The sequence below is a fragment of the Equus caballus genome, chromosome 13 (assembly GCF_041296265.1).
Source record: "Equus caballus isolate H_3958 breed thoroughbred chromosome 13, TB-T2T, whole genome shotgun sequence".
Lineage (NCBI taxonomy): Eukaryota > Metazoa > Chordata > Mammalia > Perissodactyla > Equidae > Equus > Equus caballus.
In genome coordinates this window covers 5,578,189-5,591,675 of record NC_091696.1, presented here as the reverse complement: position 1 = coordinate 5,591,675, position 13,487 = coordinate 5,578,189, and the positions used below count along the sequence as shown (strand labels likewise).

Sequence of the window (13,487 nt, the reverse complement as noted above, 5' to 3'; positions counted from 1 at the left end):
TCTGCCCAGGCGGTCCACCTGGGTGAAGTCTAGGAACATTTATTCCTCATGAGCTGTGGGGTCTCCTGGCTCTAAGACTGTGATCCGGGAGGTGGCCTCATGGCATGGGCCTGAGCACCGCTCAGCACAGCTCCAAGGCCACACTGCCAAGCCCTGGCCCTGTCTTGACAGTCACGACCAGGGCTGAGATGAACGGGACTGAGCTCAAAGCTCATCTGTCCTACAACCATCTCATCAGGCTGGAGGGCAACCATGTGTCATCAGCCACTGTTTTGGCCTCGAGAATACAGTGTGTCCAGGAAGGACCCACAGGCAAGCTGAGAGTCAAACAGCCGCCAGGCTCGTCTGAGGGTCTGTGCGGGAGGCTGCTGGGCTCAGCGGAGACCTGGGCCATACCCCTGCACAAGGCGCCAGCTTCCCTGAGCCTCGGGGCCTTCTCCGTGAAGACGGGTGACAACCACACCTGCGTGCAGAATAAAGAGACCCTGCACATAACGTGGTGGCACCCAGACTGCTGAGTCGCCGGGCCGTGATCTCGCACGAACGTTGCTTTACATACAGCGAGAGTGCGCTAAGTATCTGCTGAACTAACTAATAGGGAAACAAGCAAGACGCAAGGCAACGCTGCCACAACCCCTGAACACTCAGTTAAAGGGCTGGAGCTAAGACACTTAAACTACTTATTTAGAAACTAACCTAACCTCCACGGCAAACTGCGCGGGACCATAAGACAAGCAACTGCAGATCACCAGAAGGAGCTGCAGGATTTTACTGCGGCCTGCACCCACTTTCCGACTTTCTCTACGACACTAACCCGTTCCCAAACCTCACATCCATTAAGCGCGTCCTACATCTGATTTCTGCAGCTCCGCTCCCGCAGCCGGCATGCCCGTTCTAAGTCTTCATCCTTTGTGATCCTGTCCTGTCTTCTGAAGCCAGCACAACATAACACCCCCCCAAAGCCCTCCACGTGGGTCTAGGCCCCGCGCAGCCCGGGGGCCTCCTCCGCACACTGCCTTCCACTGGACTTGTGCCCCGCTCACTGCTCCAACAAGACCCCAGACAGCTTCCCCAGCCCCCCTCCCACTCCTCTCACAGAACACAGCTTATTTTTCTGTCCCACCTATAGATCGCCCTGGTCAGCAGGGAAATGTGACTGTAGTTCAAGTTCAGAGAGATGGGGAAGAAGGAGATATCTGAATTGGAATGCACTGGTAACAAAACACAGAACCTGGGCCAGGCGACCCCCCTCCCTTCCACCCTCAGGAGAAAATGGCAGACCTAGCTCACGGCTCTGAAGCCGGCGTGTGCATAAGCCTCCGGGCCCCTCTCACAGATTCAATAAATGGAGGCTGAGTCCAGGAGTCTACCTTTTCTTTTTCCCAAACACTTACCTGCCTCTACCCTCCCCCCACCACGTGCTGTAGTTCAAACGTGGTGGCTTAATGGCTTTTTGAGCAACACCATAAAAACAGAACACAGAGGAACAACAAAGCCTAAAGCAACAAGCAAATGAAGGAAGAGCCAGCCCCGAGGGAGGAGGTGGAGCCGCCCAGGACCCCTGTGCGTGGGCAGAGCCTGAAGGGCAGAGCCCAGGAGGCAGGAAGCCGAACGAGAGGCTGAGAAGCCTGAGAAGCCACGGTCTCGGTTCCCAGGACAACACAACGGGAGGGCAAGCAGCTTGAAGGATGCCTTCTGGAAGGTGAAGGGGTCCTCCTCAGGTGTCTGACACAGCTTCACTTAAAAGTCAGCTGATTTAAGAAGCAAATTCAAGGGCTACAAGGACTAGTCAACAAAGAACATTTCAAATATAACTAAAAAAAATTTTTTTAATTAAAAATATTGAATTATAGGCTGCTTCATTTTTTTTTTTTTTTGAGAAAGATTAGCCCTGAGCTAACATCTGCTGCCAATCCTCCTCTTTTTGTTGAGGAAGACTGGCCCTGAGCTAACATCCGTGCCCATCTTCCTCTACTTTATATGTGGGATGCCTACCACAGCATGGCTTGATGAGCGGTGCCATGTCCGCACCCAGGATCCGAACCTGCGAACTCCAGGTGGCCAAAGCGGACTGTGGGAACTTAACTGCTGCGCCACCGGGCCGGCCCCCAGGCTGCTTCATTTTTAAAGAAGCTGAAGTCTGAGCCCACTGAGCAGTCTGCTCCACAGCGGGGGAGGAGGGCAGGGCGGGGCCAGCTCCGGCAGGAGGGCCACAGACTCTGTCACCGCTGCCCCGGGTCCTGCTCCACAGGCACTGCCACTGGTCGGCATCTCCAGGGCTCTGTGTGAGCCACGAACCGTTCCAGCGTGCACCTGCATGCTGGGTATTGCTGCCAATTGTCAGATCAAACTGTGGTCTGCGAAGGGTAACTAATTTCAGTAGGACTCTGCCAGGAGACCCAGGCCGAGCACCCAGGTCTCCTTCCCTTAATTTAATAGGAATTCCCTGTCTCTGCATATTCTTGGAACCGTAACTATAACCAACCCCAAATCCGTTCTTTTGAGTAACCATAAACCACCCTGTGGCCTCAAAACGGCAATCAGAAAAACAGAGCATACTCAATTTCCTAACGCATTCTGGAATTCTCGAATACGACAATTTGGAGGCAACAGATACCTGGTCAAACAGATAGACTGTGACATCGTCAAAAAACGTCACGGCCTTCTTTTCCTTTTTCCAGTCATCTGGTAGCTGGTCAACGGCAACAGCGGCCGAGGGCTTCAAGAGGCTCCGTAAGTGCCTCCCGTCCTCGCTGCTGAGGATCACGGGGACGGGGTGCTCGGTGTCATCCTCCGACTCGGAGCTGAGGCTGTGCAGGTGGAACGCACGCAGGTCCTCGTCCGAGTCGTCACTGTTTTCGTCCTCCTCGTCCGCATCGATTCCGTCCTCGGAGAGGTCCAGCAGCCCCGATACACCAAGCTTCCCCAGGTATTTCCCTTCGATATCCGGCTCCTTGAGCTTGGGGCCCTCGGAGTGGCCGCCTGAGGACTCCTCCTCCGTCAGGTCCGCCGGGCTGCCGGAGCGGAGGGTGGAATTTGCAAACGCCAGGAGCTCGTTGGTGTTGGTTCCAGTGGAGGCGAGCGTGCAGGGGCGCTCTTCCTGGGCCTCAAAGTCATCACCGCTGCTCAGCTCTGAGTTCCACAGACTCAAGGGGCTGCCAGCCTCGTCTTCAGGATGCGTCTGTCTGGAAACGTCAGTCACTGCTGGTTCTGACGTTTCTCTTAATTCCGGGTGACTGGAATTTTGCAAAGCAGACAGACAACTTTGGTCAGGCTGGCTATTTTTGGTTTCCGGGCAACTGTCCTTGGTGCCAGGACTCTGCTCTGGGATGACTGGCTCAGGCAGGGGCTGATCCGCTACTATCGTCGAGGCCAACGCTGGGGTTCCTGGGACCCCCTCCGACTTCTTATCAGGCTCAGAGTCATTGTCTGAGAAGTAAGCAGAGTCTCTGTATGAGCTCTGGGAGCCAGACGTGAAAGTCTGTGAAGTCACTTCTGTGCCCCTGTGGCCATCAGCTGCATCTGAGATGACAATGACAGGGTTGGGAGGCAACTCGCCATGACCGCTGTTGCCTGCCGTGGTCGCCTCAGAGGCTGAGGTGCCATCAGGAGCAGGGTGCAGAGTCCACTCAGGGGACTCCAAGTTCTCTGTCTCGTAGCCACTGTCTGCAGGCTTATCGGGGGGCAAGAGTTTCTGAGGTGTGTGAGAGCCCAAAGAGCCCAGCAGAACTTCACGGACGTCCACAGAGTCCAGAGAGTCCGGGGTCTCCAGAGACTGTTCCGATGTTGGAATGGGTGTGGACAAGCTGTCTTCTAACAGGCTGTCTTGACTGGTGGAGTCCGAGGAGAGGGCAGACACCAGGCCCGTCTCTTTTGCGGCATCTTTATAATTCAGCTGCTTCAGAGTCTCCACAGCCTCCAAGCTTTTCTCCAGCAGACTGTGACTGCGATGGTCTTCGCAAAGTGGCTGATTCTCTGAGTCCTGTCTCAATTCTGGAAGACTCTTCTCTATACCCACCTTACTGGCAAAAACGTCATCAACAAGCACTGAGTCACTTTTGGGTAGTCTCAAGGCTGCCTCACTTTGCTGAGTCAAGTCACGGGACCTGTCGCCAACACCCTGTGTCTTGGCATCAGTCAGGGGAATTTCAGCTGGGACGGTCACAGAGTCTGGGCTGGTTTCTTGGCAGAGACGGTCTTCATGGAGACCGGCATCTAAACACGTGGGCTTGGTTTCTCCCTGCTTCGGGCACGTATCTGGGGGTGCACTATGAGGCGTTCCTTCTGTTTCGAGCGAGGTAGGGGGCCCCTGCACTTCTGGGGAAGACTGCAGTGAGGTGTGCAAAGCGCTGTCGCTGGGCAGGACACCTGCATCTTTCCCCTTTGCACTCGTGTTCTCCCGCAACAGAGAAAAGCCTGGTTTATTTTCAGCAAACTTAAGCTCAGTATCTAAAGAGTTTCTACGTGGAGTTTCTAAGATAGTTTCAGTAAAACCGGCATTTTTAAGCTCTGTTTGAAGATCGTTTATATGTTCTTTGCTAGACAATGAGTCTTTTACTAAGTTCCTCTCTTGAAGAAATAAAAAGTTTTCTGACAATTCTTCAACATCCAGCGGATCGAAATTATCTTGGTGCACAAGGTTTTCTGATGAGCAAAGAAGCTCAGAGTCAAAAAGCTTATGGGGCTTTTCTTTCTCAAAGTGGCATGTGACTACTGACTCTTTGGGGTCCTCCAAACTCGAACGTAAAGTCATTGGCTTCAAGTCACTTTGAACTCCGTTCAGTTCCATTAAGTCAAATATTTTTTGGTGACTGGGCAAATCCTCTGATTTGTCAAGATCACTAAATATACTGTTGAAAGGACTCTCAGGGCCCCCGGTAACGTGTACGTCCTCGGGTGTGGTGGAATCTTTGGGGTCTGCGCTGCTCTGGAAGAAATCCTCATCTGTACTGGACTCCTCCAATTCCAGATTCCTGAGTGTCAGAAACTGAGACGCCTCGTCACTTCTTCTTTCTGGATTATCCATCTCAGTGGTAAGCAGTGCAGGTGGGTAATCGAGCTCCAAGGTGCTCCCGCTTTTTTCTTCTAACTGGATGTAATAGTCACTCCCCACAGAAAGGTTGTGGGCGTCAAACACGGGAACAACTCCAGGGGCCCTGAGGGGGACATCCTGGCCACTGTCGTCTTGTTTCCTGGGCCCGGGATCCGAAAGCGAACTCTCGAAAACTTCAACTGGAAAGAAGATGCTTGTGTAGGACAGGGCTTCGTCCGGGTGGCCCCGAGCGCGCTCGTCGAAGTGATCGTGCTTAGCCGCCTCCCAGACGTACTCGAAGCTCAGGCCCTGGCTCGTCTCAGTCACGGTGAGGACTTCCTCCATTTCACGACCAAGCCGGTCCCGGGGAAAGTGGTCGAGAATCGGGAACGCAGCATTACTGGAAGCGTCTCTGCTGTTTGTATTTGGTTTAAGAGCATTCCACTGTTGTTCAAAGTCGACTTCCGAGTCCCTTTGGCTTTGCATCCGCAGGTAGGTGAGCAGTCTATGCACGTCTTCGGCTGCTGGTCTCTTGTCTGGTGACAGCCAGCAAAACTGTAAAACTTCATACCTGAGCGACACAAGAGAGAGAATTCATGGATTGATAATGAATTGTTTTAAAATAAGAAAAGACTTTACAAGGACCCCTAACCCAACTCAATGCCTCAGAAGTTTCTACACTTTAATCACTGCCAACCACATGAAGGAGGTGAGAACATGGTGAGAGAGGAAATGAAGAAATATAAAATTTGGCCCACTCCTTTGTGTGTTCTCAGGACACTTCACAGTATCGCTGCAACTCTTTTCTCATTTGTTCTTCTGGTGTTTATCCAGGGACCTATCCACCGAATTTAGAAATGGTTTTACCATGCTCTCCTCTTAAAACAATTGCCACACGTATTCTGTGTAGTAAAGAATGCACCTGTCTCACGTTTTTAGATTTATTCACTTTATTTTGCGAGAATTCACACAAACAAATGCTGTTGTAACTAATCTCCGACTATTCCCCCAATAAAAAGTAACACTACAATCTTCTGCAGCATGCGCCTTCCTTGGCTCAGAAAAGGAGCTGAAGGTAGAAGGGAAAGGGTAGAGAATGAAGCCCAAAGAGGGCGGCAGCCAGGAGGAGCTGGGTCTTCAAGGGGTTGGCTGAATACAGCCAAGAGCTTAAACTGTAGCCATGAGCAGAAGGGAAGACAAAGACAACTTCAAAGCATTACATTTACGGAGTAAATGTCAAGTTATTGTGGGTGAAATAGTTCTACCAACTTGGATGGCTGGGCAATGCCTACATGGAGAGGTGCCAAGCTTCAGAGGTAGTGCCAGATGGGCATGTGGTGGTGTAGACAGAGGTCGAAAGAGAGGTGAACCTGATCCAAACGGGAAAGAAACTAAGAACTTGTCTGAGGACTCATAAAAAGTAAATCCGTAAAAGAAGTAAGTTTGTTTTGTAAATGTCACCACACAGTATGCAAAGCAGTTTCAACAGACAATTTAAATATTATCATTTTTATACTCTTTTCTTACATATTAGCTATCACTCATATAACTAGCCTCATTTTAAAACAATTCCACGAGAGGATCTCCCCTACTATTGATTTTTCTAATTAGGTCAGACTTAATATTTTTTCTTACTGCAGGTAATACATAAATTCTTGCTTGTTCTAAACATTTTTCAAACATTACATTAAATTTTTAAAATAGATGTTAATTCTAAAATTAATCATGAATGACGTACAAATGATTGCTTTTCATGACATCCATTTTTAAGAAGAAGGAATATGCAACTAACGCCCATGGAAAGAGGATTTCCTTATCTCGTGAAGATGGTAAAATGTGAAGACACTCACCATCTATCGGAATAAGGCTGCTCCAGCTGGGGCTTAGGGAGCTTTGTGTCTCTCTCCCGGATGACCTGATTGAGAACATCTAAGTTGGAAAGGTTGGAATAAGGCTGAGCAGCATTATCAAAAAGCTCCCAAAGTGTCACACCCAGGGACCTGCGGAAAAAAGAAAATGGTTATTTCTTTCTCCCATTAGGTGTCAAATTTTGTAAGGCCCACACTTTTATTTGTATGTCATTAGTAACTTTAAGGACAAGGAGTGTACTGAAAAGGTTATTAAGGGTAGCTCTTTAACATGATTTAAAAAAAGAGGCATTTCCATCACAATGAGGAACGCAACAAGAACGCCTCCTCGTGTTTACTACTGAATTCTCTAGAAGTTTAGGCCAATGCAAAAAATTATGAAATAGAGATAAAAGGCATAATTACAGGGAGGAGGGAATATGACTGTCAACTTAAGTATCTGAAAGATCATGAGAATGATTTAAGAGTTCAGCAGAATGACTGGAAACAAGATAAATATCTTGAATTCTGAGTTTTTCGGTGGAAAACAAATCCCATTCCCAATAGCAGTAAACACCAGAAAATATCTAGAAATCTTTATGTGAACAACTCATCTCTTCCCAGCTGGACCCACACGTTTCTTGTTATAGTTATTCCTAAGCAGTTTGGGTTTTGTTGCCATTAGGACAGGACTTCCCTCCATTACTCTGCCAGCTAATTTGGGTGACAGAGAGGCCGCCTGCCGAGCCTCTCGAGGCCTCCAGGTACACTGCCATTCCCACGGGCAGGAATGCCCCTTCTCTGGACCTGTCCCACTGCTCTGTCCCCAAGGAAACGGCCTCTGCCGCTCAAGTCACGTGAACACTCACTCTTCATCTCGACACCACCTCTGCGTTTCTTTCCCACCACATACTGTGAGCCTTCTGTCGTGCGCCACAGTCTCCTATTGACTGCAACGGCTCCCAAGCCTGGGTGATCACCTGTGTCATCTGGAAGCTTTAAACTAACACATCGGTATTTAGGACCCACCCCAAGGACTTTGAGTTGGTAGATGAAGGCGTGGCCTAGGAAGCTGTATTTTTAAAAAGCTATCTAGTGATCCTGACATCCAGCCAGTTTGGGTACTGATGGTTTATATGACTTTTATCAATATCCACCAGAACGCTTATTTGAATAATAAACTATCTTGAATAAATAAAAGATTATCATTTGACATTGTATAATACAATATAACTTATAAGCTAAATTCTCTTACGCTAATTTCACAAATCAGTGAAAAAAACCCAGCATATTCAGTATCTAAGTTAAGAGATCATTTCTATCAATAAGGAAATAAAAGGACTCAAATTTCCAAACCCAATTCAAGAAGTGAGAAGTGCTTTCTCCTGGGCACAGAACTGCTATGAGCAGAGGACATTTTTGGATACAAAAGAAGTCTAAGAGAAGTCTAAGAAGTCAATGACTTTAGAGAGTCTATAATTTATCCGAAAACAATAAGAAATTCACATGAAATATTAAAGATCACAAGGGTGGCGTATGATTAGTAGCAAAATGAGTGTTATCAGCACCAAGCTTAACCTCGGGTACATAACTACCTGGCTCAACTTCCCCAAAGCCCTGATTTAGCTCCCTGCCCTCTCCTGGTGAAGCATACTCCGAAACCAAACCCCCCTCCAGCCTCCGCCCAAGCACGCGCTTGCTCCACTCCCCACGCCATCACTTCTAACATCCTTCTTGAGCATCCCTTCCTTATCTCCTCAGACAGGCCACGGAGAAAGACGGATGTGTCTCCCGCTCAAGGTCAGTCCCTGCCCTGTAGCTCTCTATTCTGTCCCTCCAGTCTCCTCCAGGATAATCGCCATCCATCACCTCCTCTTCTTCCTATCTATTCAACTCTTCACCTCACACCGGCTTGTGCCTCCCTGAGTACCTTCAAGCCTCTTTCTTCTGGGAGGAAAAATGTCCTGTAGTGCTTGTCCCCTCTTCCACCAAACTCTCTGAACAGAATTCCCCCTTGTTCACCTCTGGCATGGGGTGATGTGGTCCCTGCCTCTGGTGGGAGCTGGCACTGCTGCCAGCCCTGCCATCAGACACTTCTCAAACTGTCAAAAACAAGGGGCAGGTTCTGCATCTGGGAACACAGGCTAAGTTTCCAGATCAAGCCCAATGCTAAAAACAGTAAAAATATGGATAAAGCATAAAACACATCTTCTTAAAGGCAGCAGATAAGACATGGAATTGCCAGGACAAAATCTAGAACTTCAAAACTAAGTAGAACACTAAAACCACCTTACCCTTGGAGCATCTGCTGCAACACAGAACTTAGGTTCTGGGCCTCAAAGTCTGGGCCTGACGAAGGTAAAGGGTCTCACAGGGAGACCTCCTCATAGCGGGAATAAACCTGCCCCTCCCTCCCTTCAGGAACCTGAAAGATAGCCTTGGCATTGAGGTGCTGTGAGTGAGTGTGTGTGTGTGAGGGTGAGAGTACAGGCGTGTGAGTGTGTGTGTGTGTATACGGACATGTGTGTGGGGGGGTAGTCCCTAAGAAGTTGTAACCACAGAGCTGGCCCTTACTTGAATTTGCAGCCCAAATTCACATCATCTGAGTGGTCCAAAAAAATCTCAAGCTGGACACGTAAAGCCCTGGACTTGTACAGTGACCTCACATGGCAGGACACCCAGGTGCCCAACAGAAGCAAAGACAGATCCTCTCTGGAGGAATGTAATGCGATTCCAGGATTCCAAGATCTTCACCACAAAAAGGTCCCCAAGGGAACAAGGAACCATCAAGAACCAGCAAGATCAAATCCACAAAGACTGAAGATATTGGAATTATCTGATGCAGATCAGAATCCTATTATTAAAAGCACTGGGACAAAATTTTAAAAATCAGACAGACTTCCCAAAACTGAAAAATCAGTAACCGAACTATAAAACTTAATAGAAGAATAGACAGAGCTGAAGAGAGAATTTCAAAAAGGGAGAATTAGTGGCTGGAGCACAGGTCTGAAAAATTATCTAGAATGTAGCACAGAAAGTCAGAGAGGAAATATAAAAGAAAGATTAAGAGGCAGAAGACAGAGCAAAAAGGCATAACACATGTCTCATCAGACATCCAAAAGGAGAGAAAATGGGGAAATGGCAATATTTGAAGGGTCAGGGCTAAGAACATCACCGGCCTACAGATTTGAAAAGCCAAATAAATCCCCAGCAGAAAAACATAAGAAATCCGCACCCATACACATCATAGTGAAACTACTAAAAACAAAAGACAAAGAGAAGAGTTTAAATGCAGCCAGAGAGAAAAAGTCACATTACCTTCAAAGAGCTTAGGTAGACTGACAGCTGACTTCTCAATAGCAACAATGGAAGCCAGAAGACAGTAGAATGATATCTTCAATATGCTGAGAGAAAATAACTGTCATCAAGTAAAAACGTATTTCAAGAATGAGGACAAAATAAAAGTATGTTCAGACCTACAGAAAACTGAGAGTCTGTTACCAGGAGACCTTCACTCAAGGAAATTCTGAAGGACATACTTCAGGCAAAAGGAGAGTGACCCCAGATGGAAGGTCTGAGATTACAAAAAAAAAAAAGGAGAAAGACTAAAGTGATTTGATTACGTGGATAAACCTAAAGAAACATTGATGCTAAAAAAAAAAATAATAATAATAAGGTCTTGTGGGGTTAAAAGAAAAAATTAAAATACCCAATAATAACATATAATTGCATGTGTGTGTGGTGTATAGTCAAACTGAGTTAAAGTACTCTAAGGTCCTTGTATTGATCAGAAAGGCCAAGAAGTAAACTAATACTAGACTAAGGTAAGTGACATATACATGGTATAATTTCTAGGGTAACCAAAAAAAGTACAGGAATAGAGAATACAGCTCCCAAACTAAGAGGAAAAAACAGTTTAAAAAAATCAACCCAAAAGAAGGCAAGAAGAGACAAAGGAAATAGAAAAAGCAGGACAATAGCATAAAAAATGTAGATATAAAATAATAAAGAAGTAATAAAAATTGTTAGTCAAAAACTTAGATACATTTTCAATTTCCATTAAATTGTCCTCCTATAATTCACCGTATTACATAATAGTCTAGACTTCTTTCTGTTTCTTCATTCGATTCAATAAATATTAATTAAATATCCATTATATGCCAGACCCTGTGGCGGGCACAGAAAATAGACTTGGTTCTTGTTTTTACGGAGCTTATTACTGTCAAATGGATAAGAGAAAAGTTAATTATATCATCACAACTGTGATAATTACTATGATGTCAATAAACTGTCTTTTTCATAGCATCAGGCACTCTTGTGTTCCTACATCTTATTCAATTACTTTCCCTTAAGAAAGTACCCAGTGAGAAAGAAGGTACTTTGCTACCCATAAGCCTAATAGAATGGTAAATCAATACATACCAGATATTACTATACTTAGTTTGATCTGCAGTTAGTAGTCTGTCTTGAAAGCTGGTTACTAATTCTGGAGCAGTCCATCGCAGAGGGAAAATTTTTTTATCATCTGTTTCAATATAATCCTCCTGTTTTATTAGAAAGCATACAGAATTTTGAATTCTATTATACTTTTAGTGAGCTCAATGATTTAATTTCAGGTCATTCTCATAAAATAGACACTTAACCCAAAAGACATATCAGAGAAAAAAGTGGGCATGACGAGAGACTTTCTGGGCAGAAGGTGGGGGAGGGTTTCTCCGAAGCCTCCTGGGCTTCACGAGCTGGCCTCTGAGCCATGAACGCTCGCTCAGTCATCCTTCCTGGAAGAGGAAGGTACGCTGTGTCTGATGCACAGAACACAGACTCTGAGCAAAACATCTTTAAAATACGCTGGGCCTTACGCCCCGAATAGGGGAGTGGTGCTGGTTAATGAATAAGAGTTCAGGCTTTAGAATCCAACAGACTGGGTTGTAAGTCCACGTTCAACCATTCACCAGTTATGCAACTGTGCGCAAGCAACAAAGAGGCTCAGCCTTTTTCTTTATCTGCAGAATGAGGATGATACAATACCTACCTCCCCTTAGGGTGAGGATTAAATGAGATTATGCAGTCAAGTACTTCAGAGTGCTTGGTATACAGCAAGCGCTCAAGACAACAGAGCTACCATGTAGACAAATAACCAACTAATATTTGCCTAATGTTTTTTAGTTACAAAGTACTGTGAAGATAGGACCCCTCTGGTCCTCACCAGAAGCCCCTAAAACAGAACAGATATCATCCTCACGTCGCTGCTTAGAAAGTGGAGGGCAGGTGACTTCTCTGAGGCCCCGGACAGCATGGCGCGGGACAGCCACGGTCCCTGCCTCACATCGTGTGGCCTCAGCTGGGCTACACAAACACGCACAAGCGAAACCTCATCAACTTCTCATTTTCTCTGGGGATATATTTATGACAGAATTTAAAAATAAAAACCCCAAGCTTACGGAATGTGAGCCAGAATTTTACTGAACACATAACAGGGAAATATTTATATGACATACGTTATTATACAAGTGGTAATAGCTGTTATTGCCCAGTGTCCACACTAAAATCTACGCTGCACTGTCAAGCTCTCTCAATTACACTGTGGATAAGTCTTTTCAAACAAAGCATTCGGAAAGCTGTTACCAACCCTCAGGGACAAGGCCACAGATTCAGACAAACCACACATCGGAAGCCAACACCATCATCCAAATGACTGGAACAAACCCCCTCCAAGTGGTAACGTGGCCGAGATTCTTACCCTCGTTCACAGACGGAGTGGCGTTTTGTGATACCACCTATGAAATTAAGTCAGATTAAGGGGAGACCCTTAAACCGTTGGCTTACCTTGTACCTGCTGAATCCTATTCCATAATCTCCCACTTTCACATTTAAGTCCGAGGTCAGAAAACAATTCCGCAGGGCTAAATCACTGAAAGCAGAGAGGGTGAAGTGAACACGGGAACAAGAAACATCTGCAGCCAGGACAGTGTGACGTGAAGCTGCCATGGAAAAAGGCTTGCTCTTGTGATCAGAGTAGCCCTCTGAACTCCCTGCTTAATTAATGTTTTAAAATTCTTTTCCACAGAAAAAGGCTTAAATATCATATTCTTCATTACTTAAATAATGGAGATGATCAGGTGTGTTTGCAACTCTGACTATTACTGGGACTGCTAAGTTTCAACACTGCACTGACACATCTGTGCCTTATTCTGCATTAATGCCAGATTTGTGGCTTGTTTCCTAGTATTTTAAGAGTGACCAAGAAAGAATTCTAAAATACTACTGGCTAAAATGTCTGCATATTTTTTTTTTACAGTAACTTGCATTACTTGAGTAATAGTCTAGTAGTAGTCTATTTATTATAAGGAAGGATTAATAATGTCACAATCTCAAGCATCCAAAAATAATCTACATCGCTAAAAGTGTGCTTTTTAACTTCTTTTCCAAAAATATACAAGTGGTATACAGAGGTCCTTTCCAAATTACTCTCATCTCTTTCAAACTCCACCTCCCCACAAGGGAGGTAAAGAACATATTTTCAAGACTTACTTAAAACAATTTACTTATATTGTTTAAGAACAAGTTAACTTTCAAAAACACCTAATTTGAAAAGTAAAAACCAGTTT

General features: G+C 45.9%; 1 protein-coding gene across 19 annotated transcripts in view; it reads right to left on the bottom strand.

Annotated features, from left to right (window-relative positions):
• Window positions 1-13,487, bottom strand: part of LMTK2 (lemur tyrosine kinase 2) — a 96,112-nt gene that overhangs the window by 10,900 nt on the left and 71,725 nt on the right. For 13 of the 19 annotated variants that reach the window (XR_011424498.1, XR_011424497.1, XR_011424496.1 and 10 more), the window contains exons 8-11: window positions 12,706-12,790; window positions 11,302-11,423; window positions 6,883-7,032; window positions 2,618-5,603 (exon numbers count right to left, since the gene is read on the bottom strand). Coding sequence is in view for 3 of the 19 variants with exons in the window: in XM_014729803.3 (XP_014585289.3) it covers window positions 2,618-5,603; window positions 6,883-7,032; window positions 11,302-11,423; window positions 12,706-12,790 (3,343 nt within the window). In the remaining 16 variants the exon portion in view is untranslated. The remainder of the gene's footprint in view (window positions 1-2,617; window positions 5,604-6,882; window positions 7,033-11,301; window positions 11,424-12,705; window positions 12,791-13,487) is intronic. The other 6 variants (XR_011424508.1, XR_011424507.1, XR_011424511.1 and 3 more) reach the window with 1 other exon arrangement.